Below are 15,683 nucleotides of genomic sequence, written 5' to 3' on the forward strand. Positions count from 1 at the left end.
GGCAGCTCGTTCCAGACACTCACCACCCTTTGAGTGAAAAAATTGCCCCTCTGGATCCTTTTATATCTCTCCCCTCTCACCTTAAATCTATGCCCCCTCGTTATAGACACCCCTATCTTTGGGAAAAGATTTTGACTATCTACCTTATCTATGCCCCTCATTATTTTATAGACTTCTATAAGATCACCCCTAAACCTCCTACTCTCCAGGGAAAAAAGTCTCAGTCTATCCAACCTCTCCCTATAAGTCAAACCATCAAGTCTCGGTAGCATCCTAGTAAATCTTTTCTGCACTCTTTCTAGTTTAATAATATCCTTTCTATAATAGGGTGACCAGAACTGTACACAGTATTCCAAGTGTGGCCTCACTAATGTCTTGTACAACTTCAACAAGACATCCCAACTCCTGTATTCAATGTTCTGACCAATGAAACCAAGCATGCTGAATGCCTTCTTCACCACCCTATCCACCTGTGACTCCACTTTCAAGGAGCTATGAACCTGTACTCCTAGATCTCTTTGTTCTATAACTCTCCCCAACGTCCTACCATTAACGGAGTAGGTCCTGGCCCGATTCGATCTACCAAAATGCATCACCTCACATTTATCTAAATTAAACTCCATCTGCCATTCATCGGCCCACTGGCCCAATTTATCAAGATCCCGTTGCAATCCTAGATATCCTTCTTCACTGTCCACAATGCCACCAATCTTGGTGTCATCTGCAAACTTACTAACCATGCCTCCTAAATTCTCATCCAAATCATTAATATAAATAACAAATAACAGCGGACCCAGCACCGATCCCTGAGGCACACCGCTGGTCACAGGCCTCCAGTTTGAAAAACAACCCTCTACAACCACCCTCTGTCTTCTGTCGTCAAGCCAATTTTGTATCCAATTGGCTACCTCACCTTGGATCCCGTGAGATTTAACCTTATGTAACAACCTACCATGCGGTACCTTGTCAAAGGCTTTGCTGAAGTCCATGTAGACCACGTCTACTGCACAGCCCTCATCTATCTTCTTGGTTACCCCTTCAAAAAACTCAATCAAATTCGTGAGACATGATTTTCCTCTCACAAAACCATGCTGACTTCCTAATCAGTCCCTGCCTCTCCAAATGCCTGTAGATTCTGTCTCTCAGAATACCCTCTAACAACTTACCCACTACAGATGTCAGGCTCACCGGTCTGTAGTTCCCAGGCTTTTTCCTGCCGCCCTTCTTAAACAAAGGCACAACATTTGCTACCCTCCAATCTTCAGGCACCTCACCTGTAGCGGTGGATGATTCAAATATCTCTGCTAGGGGACCCGCAATTTCCTCCCTATCCTCCCATAACGTCCTGGGATACATTTCATCAGGTCCCGGAGATTTATCTACCTTGATGCGCGTTAAGACTTCCAGCACCTCCCTCTCTGTAATATGTACACTCCGCAAGACATCACTATTTATTTCCCCAAGTTCCCTAACATCCATGCCTTTCTCAACCGTAAATACCGATGTGAAATATTCATTTAGGATCTCACCCATCTCTTGTGGTTCCGCACATAGATGACCTTGTTGATCCTTAAGAGGCCCTACTCTCTCCCTAGTTACTCTTTTGCCCTTTATGTATTTGTAGAAGCTCTTTGGATTCTCCTTTGCCTTATCTGCCAAAGCAATCTCATGTCCCCTTTTTGCCCTCCTGATTTCTCTCTTAACTCTACTCCGGCAATCTCTATACTCTTCAAAGGATCCACTTGATCCCAGCTGCCTATGCATGTCATATGCCTCCTTCTTCTTTTTGACTAGGGCCTCAATCTCTCGAGTCATCCAAGGTTCCCTACTTCTACCAGCCTTGCCCTTCACTTTATAAGGAATGTGCTTACCCTGAACCCTGGTTAACACACTTTTGAACACACTGGTTTGTGTTTGTCGTCTAAATCTCAGATGGGCTTACTGCCAATTTACTGTGAGGTTTTGAGTATTGTATTGTGGTGGAGTTTCCTTGTACTTTTCTGTTTTGGTTAGAAGCATGTTGAATCAATTTAGTGCTCATGACGCCATTAATGGATTGCATGATATTGAATCTCAATTTTGTTTACATATGTAAAATTGCAGTATTAGCAGGTTGTTGTTTATTGGTACAGAAAAGGTCATTAAAAGAAATTAAATTTAGTGTATATTGATGTATCAACATTTATTTTTTTTTAAATCTTCTCGCAAACCAGAGCGTGTTATAAAGAATTTCTTCAAAAAAACTATACTATTAAAGTTTGTAATTGCCTATTCTTCCATTTCACTCATCCCCTTCCCCCTTACTTGAAGACTGTGAAGTTTACTAATTATATACTTCCTGTAATTCTATTCTGGAAATGCATGACTGCTCCAATGGTACATTATTTTTATGTTGATATCCACAAAGTGAATTCTTAAGGCTAAGCATATGGTGATGGATTGCTGTAGGGATTTGGGGGACAAAGTACCTGAGGGGAGAAATGAAAAGTGACACAGCTAGTTGACAGGAATGGGAGGAGATAGGAGAGAAGGGCCCAAGAGAAGTACAAAAAAGGGAGGTAGAAGTAATGTGCTTGAGTCCGGAGTGGCAGCCAAAATGCACACATGAATGGACACACAAAAATGTGATGGTTTTTTTTATTTACCACACTCAACTTTTGTAACCTAACATGACACTAGAGATCAGCAGTGCTACTGTTCAGAAGGCATTATCTCTACTTAAGCGTTAACATTGCTTACAGTGTAACTACCTGCAACTAATTTTTAAATGTTTGGAGAATACCTACACCGTCACCCATAGTGTAATCATGCGTGCACAGCGTTCTGTCTTTGGCAGAATAATCAGAGTTCCAGCCAAGCAATACATGCAGAGTACTTTCTGTCTGTAATTGACATTGCAGCTACATGTGAGGCTGATAGCTGCAGTGTAAATGCATAATTAATAAAATGTTTTATCATATTACTTAGATCCCTGATGGGAATTTGATTTACAGTAAATCAGCTTTTTAAAACTGCAGTATAAAGTGCATAATTCAATATTACCGATTTGTGCCTTGACTAATGGCTGCAATTTTTATTTATGCACCAGTACTTTGTTATGGACAAATAACAATCTCCTATTAATTGTGAAAATGTTGCATTTTGTTTCCATCTGTATGTTGAAACTGACTAGTTTATTGCTTTAAAATTAGGCTATTGATCTGTTGATTGATGAGTCAAGTTTCACAGGGGAGTCAGAAGCTTGTAATAAAAGTGCTGTAACCTTGTCAGAAGCTGGGGATTTGACTTCTCTTCAAAACGTTGCATTCATGGGAACCCTGGTACGATATGGGAAAGGAAAGGTATTTGCTTTATTAAATGACTATATTTTATAAAACTAATGCAAATTTACATACAAGCAGCATTAAAAGGTCATGAGATATTGCACTACTGAATAAATTAAAATGTCATCTGTTCCTATCATTTATTTTTCACTTCCATTTTTAGTTTGCGACTTACTTTTCTGTCTTTACTTTTGAGCTAAAGGAGACTGGACAGATAGCTGCACTCAAGCCTCATTGTTGCTTATGAACTAGCCAGTAGGAATGCATGGACCCCCCCCACTGATTCATACAGGTGGGCAGAACACACACCCTGCCCACCTGATTTACACTACATATGAAAGTCACCTCTATAATGAGTGGATCTGCTGTAACTTTGCTCATGTTAAATTGGAATTTGTGCTGTTGAAACACAGGAATATTATACCATGTAACAATTTAGTATTTTGTTAATATGGATCTCCCATGATAAGCTCATGGATATATTTTTAAAAAATACATAAGTAGTGTGCCAATCATGCAGGTAGATAAAGAAATAAATTTGTTCCCCTCACATATGTCATGTAAATAAAACTGTGTATGTAATTTGCTGTAGGTGGGTAAGTGAATAACCTCTTGACTATAATCATTTTTCCTGACAGTTACCTTATACAAAAAATATATCCATGAACTTACCATGGGAGATCCATATTAGCAATAGCAAAATACTAAATTGTTACATGGAATAATATTCCTGTGCTCATTATGGTCAGAGAGAAGGCAGCCTTAAGTGCATTCTGGGAAATGTGTAGCGATTGCTTGCATAGACTGGCACAGATGCATTCTGGAAGTTGTAGTCTGCTCTCTTTTTGAGCTGCTTCATTCAGATGACCAGGTGATAGCTCTGTGTAAATCCATGAATTCAAATGCCAGAGAGGGAAAGGCCTCCAACAGAAAAAAAATTGTTAGAACCATTTCAAACATAAGCTGCATAAGTAAGCTTAAATTTCTTTTCTCTGAATTTTGGCCTTTTATACCAGAAACCTTACTTCCTCAGTTTAGTGAGAAAATAACATAGCAGGCAAAAAGATTAATGATGTAATTGGTTCTTCTACTCCATGCGATTGTTAGCTGTTTGCTGATTCTGGATTGAGTTTTTGAATATTGGTAGTTTTCGTTGCCACTTGCACTTTATTGGTACATTCCTGACCTCCTCTGTTGCTGTTTTTTGAATGACGTTTGAGCTAGTCAGCTACCAGTATGACAAATTACCTTGTGTATGTGTACCTAGTGCCATGCTTGCACATCAACTGTGAAGCCTGAGGTGTGACTAACACAGACGTGTTCCATAATATATAAAAATATTTTAACTCTTCTCTGAACTGCTTCTAGGCCTAAATGTCTCCCTTATGTCTTGGTGAACAGAACTGGACTCCATATTCAAGGTGTAGCTTGACCATGACTTCCACAAACTTTTATTCTACAGTCATATAGTAGTGTATTCTATTTTCTGTGTTGATTGCTGTACCGCAGTGGTGGACATGTCAAATCGACTTCTGAACTTGCAGCACTCCATTCTCTCGGGTCCAACCCTGATATTGTCATTAAATCTGCTGACAAGGGCAGCGCTGTTGTGTGGTGAGCAGACCTCTACCTTGCGGAGGCTGAACGCCAACTCTTCGACACCCCCTCCGACCTCCCCCTAGACCATGACCCCACTATGAGCATAGAAGCCATAGTTTCTCAGACCCTGACTGACCTCATCTCCTCTGGAGATCTTCTCCACCCCCCACCCCCCCTCCCCTATGGCCTCCAACCTCATAGTCCCCCAACCCCATACAGCCCGCTTCTACCTCCTTCCCAAGATCCACAAACAGAACTGCCTTGGGAGACCCATCATTTCAGCCTGTTCTCGTCCCACGCAACTTATTTCCTCTTTTCTCGACTTTTTTTTCTCTCCTTGTCCAGTATCTTCTGACCCACATCTGTGACTCTTCTGATGCCCTCTGCCACTTCAACAGTTTCCAGTTCCCTGGCCCTAACCGTCTCCTTTTCACCATGGACGTACAGTCCCTCTACACCTCCATCCCCCACCAGGACGGCCTGCGGGCCCTCTGCTTCTTCCTTGAATGGACACCCAACCAATCCTTATCCTCCACCACCCTCTTCCTTCTGGCTGAACGTGTTCTTAAGTTGAACAACTTCTCCTTTGACTCCACTCGCTTACTCCAAATAAAAGGTGTCACTATGGGAACCTGTGTGGGTCCCAGCTATGCCTGCTTTTTGTGGGATATGTGGAACATTCCTTCTTCCCTTCCTCACCTCTTTTTCCGGTACATTGATGCCTGTCTCAGTGCTGCTTCCTGCTCTCGCCCCGAACTGCAAAATTTCATCAACTTAGCTTCCAATTTCCACCCTTCCCTCACCTTGACGTGGTCCATCTCCGACCCTTCCCTTCCTCGACTTCTCTATCTCCATTTCTGGGGATAGGCTGCCAACCAATATCTATTATAAGCCCATTGACTCCCACAACTACCTTGATTACACTTCCTTCCACCCCGCTTCCTGTAAGGACTCTATTCCCTTCTCCCAGTTTTTCCATCTCCGTCGCATCTGTTCTAACGATGTCACCTTCCACACCAGTGCTTCCGCTATGCCTTTTCCCTCAACCGAGGATTCCCCTCCACTATTGTTGATAGGGCCCTCGACCATGTCCGTCCCATTTCCCGCACTTCTGCCCTCACCCCTTCCATTCCCTCCCATAACCATGATAGTGTCCCTTTTGTCCTCACCTTCCACCCCTCCAGCCTCCACATTCAATGTATCACCCTCCACCATTTCCGCCACCTCCAGCGTGATCCCACCACAAATCACATCTTCCCCTCCCCTTTCAGCATTTGGAAGGGACCGCTCCCTTCGCAACACCCTGGTCCTCGCTTCCATCACCCCCAACACCTGCTCTCCTCCCCACGGCACCTTCCCGTGCAAGAGTAGGAGATGCAATACCTACCCCTTTACCACCTCCCTTCCCACTGTCCCCAAACACCTCTTCCAGGTGAAACAGTGGTTTACTTGTACTTCTTTTAATTTAGTATACTGTATTCGCTGCTCACATTGCGGTCTCCTCTACACTGGGGAGACCAAACGCAGATTGGGTGATCGCTTTGCTGAACACCTCCGCTCTGTCTGCAAGCATGACCCTGACCTGCCAGTCCCTTGCCATTTTAATTCCCCATCCCACTCTCACTCTGACCTCTCTGTCCTCGCCATCTTACACTGTTCCAATGAAGCTCAACATAAACTTGAGGAACAGCACCTCATCTCTCATTTAGGTGCTTTACAACCTTCCGGACTCAACATTGATTTCAATAACTTCAGATCATAACCACTGCTCCCCTTTTTTCAGACAGGAAGTGCTGGTAATGGTTCTGCTGTTGCCATTTACAGCTACTCTAGACCAATCTTTTGCTTTTTAACCTGACCCATTACCACCCTCCTTGACTTTCACCATCATCCCTTTTGTCATTTAATCACTCTTGCTCTCTACCCTATCACAGACCTTCCCTTTTGTTCTTTCCTCCCCTCCCTCCCCACCCTTTCTCTCGCTCTGTACTTGCTTAAAAGCTTTAACTATTTAACATCTTCCAGTTCTGACGAAAGGTCTTCAACCTGAAACCTTAACTCTGTTCCTTTCTCCACAGATGCTGTCTCACTTGCTGAGCCTTTCCAACATTTTCTGTTTTATTTCAGATTTCCAGCATCAGCAATATTTTGCTTTTGATCAAGTCTACTAAGATCTTTCACCTTCATCCTTAACTATTTTGATGCCATTCATGAAGTATTTGTCACTCATTTTTCTTCCTGCAGTACTTTTGGAATTGGCTTGCTGGTTATTACATATCACATTTCATTTGCTGTTGTGCCACTCATTTACATATTTTATCCAAATCAGTTTGCAGTTCTCAGTTAACTGCCTCTCCTAGTTTGATATCAACTGCAAATTTAACCATTTTTCATTAATTTTCTGAATCCAAGTCTTTAAATTAGCAATAGTAGGTTCACAGCACTGAACTCTGAGGCATCCTGCTCAGAATGTGCTGTCCCCTCACCTCAACATAAATCCTCTAAGCACCCACTGCTTTCTCCCCTTTAGGCAATTTCTTATCCATTTCCAAGATTTATGAATTCTCACCACTTTGAGCTTAACCAGTGTCATTTCATGCAGAATACTTTTGTCAAATGCTTTTTTGAAGTCAGGGCTTCCCACTGTCCACTTGAGATGTCACTTCCTCAGAATCAAGGAGGTTGGTTACTTTCTAAATCCATATTGGTTGACATTCACTAAATTATCATACAGGTAATCCTTAAATTTATTCCTGATCAATTCCATTATATTATCCTGTATTGAAGTAAGACTTACCAGTTCATAGCCATCTCAACAGAATAATTAGAAGGATACTGTACCAGTACACTGTTTGCACAGCATTTTATAAGATTTACATTATTGCCTAAAATATTATGCTCGATGTCATCCGTGTGCAGAAGTGATTGGAAGGATTGCTGGGTGGTTATTCTGAAACGTCTGCCTTCACTACATTTTTAAATATCTTTTCTGGCACCAAACCACCTGAATAACCAGCAAGCCAATTCCAAAAGCAAAGGTTAGGAAATCCAGCCACAATAAATAGCCCTGTTCAATTTTACATTTGACCAATTTGGATGAATTTTGCTGCAATTTTATATATATATTGTGTACTTGTGTAATGTTTGGTTTTTTTTTTCTTATGCTCAGGGCATTGTGATTGGAACCGGTGAAAACTCTGAGTTTGGAGAAGTTTTTAAAATGATGCAAGCTGAAGAGGTATACATTTGAATGTTTGTTTATTATTCAGTAGCATTGCTTATAGATGACGGTCATAAAGATCAAACATATCCAATGCAGTCACTAGGATAGCTTAACCTTAAGGTTCTCCTTTCACAATGTTTTTTTTTCTCATTGAAGTAAAGGATGACCATGATGCACATCCTGTTGAGCATCCAGTATTGGCATTGAACACTCCATATCAGGCATAACATTGTCAAAGTATAGTGCTCTCCATTCTCTCCAGCAACATGCCATAGCTATAACTTTCTATCTATACTGGTTTGAATCTTTCCTTTTTCCACACCAGCCATGCATGTGGCTCTTCAGATTGCCAGTTTATACCAAATTGTCAACAGTCTTATGCTGTAAACCTATGAAGTAGGTTTAGACTGAGTATTCATTTTACATAGAACTTTCATAGGAGAAAATTAATGCTGTAATTTATAGTGAATGCTGGTGATTTCGTTTTCACACTGCAGTCCAGAGAGGGAGAATGACCAGATAACCCGTCAGTTTTATCCATTCGTGAATTTGGGCATATTATTATTGATCAGAAGCGGGTTATGCAAATTCAGAAATGTCATAAACAATTACTGTGGTTTTTAATTTTAATTTCATTAAGTATCCCCTTCAAAGATAGTGAAGATATCCAACAAAGCCAATAGTTTGAAAAAATCTATTGAAAAAGGACTTGAATCTTGTCAATGAACTTATAATTGTAAACAATGAAAAATGTTTAAACCTTTAATCTGTCAAATATTGATTTTTTAATTCTGTCTAGACTCCAAAGACCCCCTTACAGAAAAGTATGGACAAGCTAGGGAAACAATTATCACTGTTTTCTTTTGCAGTAATTGGTAAGTTGGGCAAAGTAAAGTAAAATCTTAATTTTCCTTATTTGTTGATCTGTAAATAAAATGGTGTTATCATTTGTACGGTCTTTTAGTGAAATAACATCACAATGGCTATTTACAAGTGAAGTGCTAATAAAATTATTCAATCATGCAGAATTGTGCGATCTTGTTGTCTCCCCTCAGTCTTGACTCTGGACAAACTTCAGGAGAAAGTCAACTCATGGCTGTCTGTTTTGCATCTGAAAATGGGTGTCTCTCAGCTGAAAATTGGGGGTAGCCTTGGCTGCACTTTTGACACCCAAATCTTGCCTGATGTAATATTCAAGCGGACCTGTAAATGGGTGAACAGCTTATCTGCCTAAAACAGGCGCAAGGCTGCTTATTTATCCAAATCAGGATCCAATGCATTTGTAGAACCCTGGTTGCAAAACTTAGGTACAAATCGATCGCACTTGCTCTGCTTAGTTGTACTGGGCTTTGAGCGGCCTAACCAGTGTCTTTAAAGGGCCTACTGGAGGCTGTGCACAAAACTGCCTGGGAAATTTTGAGTTTTTAGTGAACCCAAGAGAAGCAGAAATGCTCCTTTTAGGCCAACAAAAAAAACTCCAGGACTGCTGCCGGCTTATTTGAGGCCTCGGGGGGATCGCCTCAGCACCCACCCTCCCCTCCCTCCTCCCCCACCAGACCTGCCAGCCGGCTCAGTGTCGAAGCCGGTTGACTTTCCACCCTCCCACAACCGGTGAGCTGCAGTGGGGCTGCAGTTTTGGCACCCACAGCTTGCATTTAAATGTGGCCTAAACCTGAATTTGGTTCAGGACTCATGCCAGCGCCAACGGGCAGGTGGAGTGGCTGCGGCACCGACTTTGCGCCCGTTTTGGCCGGATGTCGAATTGCCCAGCCATTGTGTTTCAATAAACAGTAAGCAACATTACTTCACTTTTCCATCCTACTGTGTTGCCTATATGCCAAAAAGGTAATTTGCTACACGGGAAAATGCGATTACTATGAAGTAATGAATTGCCATTTCATACCATTTTGCTTCCCTAATGACTGCCCATTTTGTTGTGCATGAAGCAACCATAAAACTGTGTTCTAGTATTTCAAGGTAGAGCTATTCATTGTGTTGTCGAAATGGGTTGACAGACAAACATTTAACTTACTCCTTGACCAAAATACAAAAGCATTCACTGTGCTGTCCCAGCTGAGATCTAGATAGTAATTTAATTACGGAGATGTGTTGCATCACAGTAATGAACTATTGCTTAGTATTTTGATATCTATCATAGGTGTGATTGTGTGTGATGATACTAGTTTTGAAGTATGTTACCAAAAGGCAAACTAGACAGCTTTAGAGGATTATTGATGCAATCAGGACAAAATCAGGCTCTCTAGAAACAGCAGATACCACCGTTGGGAGTTGTGTATGTGATTTTTATATATTCACACAGTAAACATTGTTACTACATATTGGTCACCTGCCCATTTCCAGTAACAGGGACCCATTAGTATATATGCTTTGGCCTGGGAAAGTCCATATTATGTGCTTGCAAATTAATTTCAGCCTGTACATTGAGGATAATGCTGGTACCCTGTTCAAGAATCCAAGCAGAGACATTAATATTTCAGTGGTAATCTGGCTCTGGACGCAGTGTGTGTACACTTGGTTCGTGGATCCCACACAATTTTTCAATGATGCCTATCTGAGCCAGGAATGGCAGAATTTCAACTTTCAACTGTCCAGTATAAAAACAATTGTGGAAAACACATTTGCCCATGTAAAGAGACACTGGAGGTGTCTGCTGAGGTGGAACAATGTTGGCATTGTCTTTATACCATCAGATTTATGGCTTCCTGTACCATGAACAATATTCATGAAAAACAAAGAACAGTTTGTGAAATCATGGCTAGCTGATGCATCATGATGAGAAATAGCAATAGATGTACTAAAGAATGGTGAGACAGTGATGGGAACTTGCATGTAACCTGCGTAAAACATGAACAAATCACAACTGGCCACATTGGGTATCTACCAATAAACGAGAGTGCCAATAATTTCCTACTGGTTTCTTCTGACTTGGAGCCTAGAAGTTACAATCCATAAACTTCCCCAGAATCAGCCTTTATTTTACCTCAGTATGTACCTATTTACAACAATTTGAATCTGTGACCTTAAATGGACAAGCTAAGTTATACAAAGCATTACCTTATTAGCAGGACAATACATAGCATAATATTCCTGCCATGATAAAACAGCATTATCTTCTCACTTGCTGTAAGCATTGCCATGGGAGATTGACTAGTCATATTGAAGATTGAGAGAATACTCTTTGAATTTGGCCAAGTGAGCTGCCATACCTAAAATTTCCCAAATGAAATATATTTGGTAACTTTTTGTCTCTGCTAATATTGATCATAGCTTGAAATTGTAAAAGGAAATAAATCAACGGGCGTGAATTTTCTTAGGGCTCTCCCATCTGAAGTTACAGCAATGGACTGGGAGAAACCACCAGGAAATTCGCCCCCAATGACTTTAATTAATTCCAATACTTTTCATTCAAATATAAACATTGTTTTCTACAGGTTTAATGATGTTGATTGGTTGGTTACAAGGGAAGCACCTCCTTGGCATGTTTACTATAGGAGTTAGGTAAGAACATAAATGCCCCTCTTATAATTATACAGTTCAATGTGCTAGAATACCAATGACCATTGTGTGAGGACATGTTATTTCCAAGAGTACTGAACTTGCTGAATTTCAATGAAGTAGGCTTCGAAATAATTTTAGCTGCAGCAGCATAAGTAAAAAGGCAGAGTCCTATTTAGAAGCAGAATTGTTGTTAACAGAGAAGTAAAATTGATGTCTATAGAATGTCTTACCGGACAGGATTAGACTAAAGGTAGTAAGTGGATTTTGTGGAGTAGGCTGGTTGGCTACAAGAGATCCAATTGGACCAGAGCAAGGGGAAAAATTATTGGTGAAATCAAGATGTTAAATTCATTTGAAGAAAGAAAAATACATAAATTTATTTAGTCCTCCATTCTAAAAGTGACTTTAAACTATTCATTCCTGAGATCATGAAAAGATTCCATTATTTGTAGTTGGATTTTGCCTTATTCACACAATATATAAATATGTGCATGAATTATTATTTTTGTTAATTGAGTTTGTTGCACTGATTTTTCTTTTTGTTGTGTAACCTGTTTTTGTGAATTTGGTGGCATCTGTTATTTCAACTCTTCCCAGCTCAGCTGAATGAATGATTCCTAAAACTGCAATTTTAATTTTATTTCCTATCCCATAGGAATAGCTTTTGGTTAGTTTATAGTAAGCCTGTTTTTAAATTTCTTCGGATGCACTTGCTCCTCTCATTTCTCCACCCTTTGCTCCACCTCTCATTTATGGTAGTGTCTACATCAACAATGACGACTTGCATTTATATAGCGTTTTTAATGTAGTAAAACATCATCAGAACTGGTTTTCATTTCTAATCATTTTGCAAAACTCTTCCCTCTTCCCTATTTGTTATTTTCTTTGTGTTGGTAGTATTAGTGTAGTGCATAGTCTGCCATTATTTTTCCACCATCCATGTAACTTGTGTCCAAACATCAAAACGTTTTCTTCATGATTGCAGGCGCAACATTTTTAACACCCCATGTAAAGGGGGTGCAAATGAAGTCTCACTATCCATGTTTTCTGTACATGAAGAGACCCAAGTTATTTAAACTAGGGGCTTCCTGATGGCTAAGCTGGTTATGCAAATAAGTGGCTGAGTTCAACAGACCAGAAGGATGTCAGGTTTCATCCCAGTCTGCTAAGTTGGCTGATTCCACCCAGGGCAGTGGTAGGGGTACTACAATTGTGCTCAGTATCACATTTTAGGGAGGAGAAAACTCAGCACGGGTTCTGAATTTAGATTGATATTCAACATATTTCTCCCTTCCCAAGAATCCTGGAAATATGCATGTATGTGGATGTTCCATGAGGACAGGCTTGGCCTTGGTTGAAGTTGGCGAATAGTCTGCTGCTGCTCAGTGTAAGTTCATATGTGAAGAATGGTCACTTGGGTAAGGTACCAAAAAGCACAGGTGCAGTCATACCCCAGTTTAAAAAACAATAAGGAAGGAAGCTGTAAAAGTTCATGTAACAAAAGTAAAAAGCCTCCTATATGGCAGGTAGGAAGCGTACGCTCATTAAGAGCCAGAAGTGCGCCGCCCGCCATATTGGTAAAGGACAAAAAATTGGCGTGCAGTGCCCAGGTGTTAGACCCTTTGCATATCCAAATAAGGGACCAAATGCCTGTTTGTGGCCCCCACTGCATGATCATAGGACCAGGCTGTAGGCATATCTCCAGATAGCGTTGCAGATCAGTTTTTTGATTGCCTATTGCTCCTCATAGAATATTGGAATATGTAAGTCTTGGAGCTCCTAAGGTGTTGCAAATCCTTCCGGCAGCTGTGCTCTCTCCTTTTCTGAAGTTCACCAAAAATGTAGTATCAGCATGGGATTCAAAGGTACACGCAAATCAGTCATGTATTTGTGGGTAGCTTGGTATGTCCTTTGCTTTCTAATTGCAGTGTTCAATGTCACTTAGAAATTTCAGGCCATTCACCAGTTGTCATCTTCGTTGAGAGTAGCCATTGGCTATTTTATAGAAAAGGGCGTACTCATGACAAAGGATATCTGCTAATCTGCAGTGGCTCATGGCATCTGTGCTACGAGTGATCAGACTAAAGTGCTCAGCGACAAGAGCGATAGTTGCTTACCACAAAGACTGAGATTGAAAATATGTGATTGCCAACAGGGTCAGTAGTAAATGATGGGGCGAGTCATCTGGAGATATGCCTTCGGCCTGGTCCTAAGATCCTTGGTTCAGTAGCTGGAGACTTCTAGCTGGCCATCTGCTAAGCAGCATCCTGTTAAGGTAGCTGCAACTACTCGCTGCATGAAGTTTTTCCTCATGTCACCTTTGGTTCTGTTGCCAATCACCTGAAATCTGTGCCTCTGGTTCTTGACCATTCAGCCAATGGGAACAGTTTCTCGTTATCTAAACCCTTCATGATTTTGAACATTTCTATCAAATCTCTTCTTAACCTTCTCTGCTCTAAGGAGAACAAACTCAGCTTCTCCAGTCTATCCACATAACTGAAGTCCTGCATCCCTGGAACCATTCTAGTAAATCTTTTCTGCACCCTCTCTAAGGCCTTCATATCATTCCTAAACTGTGCGGCACAGAATTGGACACACAGGGCACGATTTTAAAAGTGAAAAGCGAGTGGGATGGGGTGGGGGGGCATTCAAAATTGCAACCATATCAGACCCGCCTCCAACCAGCCCATTTCCGGTTTTCACCGGGGCAGAATGAGGGGCGGGTGACCAACCTCCCAGGAGGCGGATCGAGCCTTAAAACCCCTCAAGGAAGCTTAGGGCCTCCATTTCCCCACAGTTTCTGATTTCAACCCCGGGGGGCGGGATTCCCGGGCCTACTCTTTCACACCACAGGAAAGGAGGTGAGAAGGCCCAAGACTATTGGGTAGGTGCTTTTCTGGCACAGCTTGTGGGCCCAGAGGAGCAGGAATGCTCACCCAGGTCCAACAAACCTACCTGCAGTGACCACCACAACCCCCCCCCCCGCCCCCTGCCACCAAAACGATTGTGGATCACTGCCCTCTCTCTCCCCACCACCCCTCCCCCCCCAACAATGATTGTGGACCCCCGAACCCAATTCCTCCCCCCATGAGGCTGACTCCCCTGTGCCAACCCATGCCCCCATGTCCACCCATGCGCCCCCATGCCCCCCCACCCCATCCATACAAAGATTTACCCAAAGTCTTACCTGAACACATCCTCTCCCTGGCTGGTCTCCCGTCCGACTGGGACCAGCCTGTCATTCAGGCTGGTCATTCGGACGGAAAACTGACAAAAAAAAAGACGTCCTTGCATCGAAATCATAACGTCCAGGAAACCTGTACTTCCAGATTTCCCATCTGCAATTTCAACCCCACCCCCCCTCCACCCCCTTCCTGGCTCGGAGTCAAAATCCTGCCCAATGCTCCAGCTGTGGCTGAACCAGTGTTTTATAAAGGTTCAACGTAACTTCTTTGCTTTTGTACTCTCTGCCTCTATTTATAAAGCCCAGGATCCTGTATGCTTCTTTTAACCACTTTCTCACCTGTCCTGCCACTTTCAAAGATTTGTGCACCCCCAGGTCTCTCTGTTCCTGCACCCCCTTTTAGAATTGTACCATTTAGTTTATATTGCCTCTCCTCATTCTTCCTGCCAGAATGTATCACCGCGCTTCTCTGCATTAAATTTAATCTGCAATGTGTCTGCCCATTCCACCAGCCTGTTTGTCTTCTTGAAATCTATTGCTATCCTCCTCACTGTTTACTACACTTCCAAGTTTTGTGTCATCTGCAAATTTACAAATTGTGCCCTGTACACCCATGTCAAAGTCATTAATATATCAAAAAAAGCAATTGTCCTAGTATCAACCCCTGGGGAACCTTTGTTTCCTGTCACTTAGCCAATTTCGTATCCATGCTGCCACTAACCCTTTTATACCAAGTACTTCAATTTTGCTGACAAGCCTATTATGTGGCATTTTATCAAACACCTTTTGAAAGTCCACAACATCAACCACATTGCCATCATCAACTCTCTCTCCC

General features: G+C 41.8%; 1 protein-coding gene across 1 annotated transcript in view; it reads left to right on the forward strand.

Annotated features, from left to right (window-relative positions):
* Positions 1-15,683, forward strand: part of LOC137333778 (calcium-transporting ATPase type 2C member 2-like) — an 87,056-nt gene that overhangs the window by 28,685 nt on the left and 42,688 nt on the right. The window contains exons 8-11 of the mRNA XM_067998114.1: positions 3,192-3,341; positions 8,092-8,160; positions 8,945-9,020; positions 11,598-11,664. Coding sequence (XP_067854215.1) covers positions 3,192-3,341; positions 8,092-8,160; positions 8,945-9,020; positions 11,598-11,664 — 362 coding nt within the window. The remainder of the gene's footprint in view (positions 1-3,191; positions 3,342-8,091; positions 8,161-8,944; positions 9,021-11,597; positions 11,665-15,683) is intronic.

The sequence above is a fragment of the Heptranchias perlo genome, chromosome 16, assembly GCF_035084215.1.
Source record: "Heptranchias perlo isolate sHepPer1 chromosome 16, sHepPer1.hap1, whole genome shotgun sequence".
Taxonomy (NCBI): Eukaryota; Metazoa; Chordata; class Chondrichthyes; order Hexanchiformes; family Hexanchidae; genus Heptranchias; species Heptranchias perlo.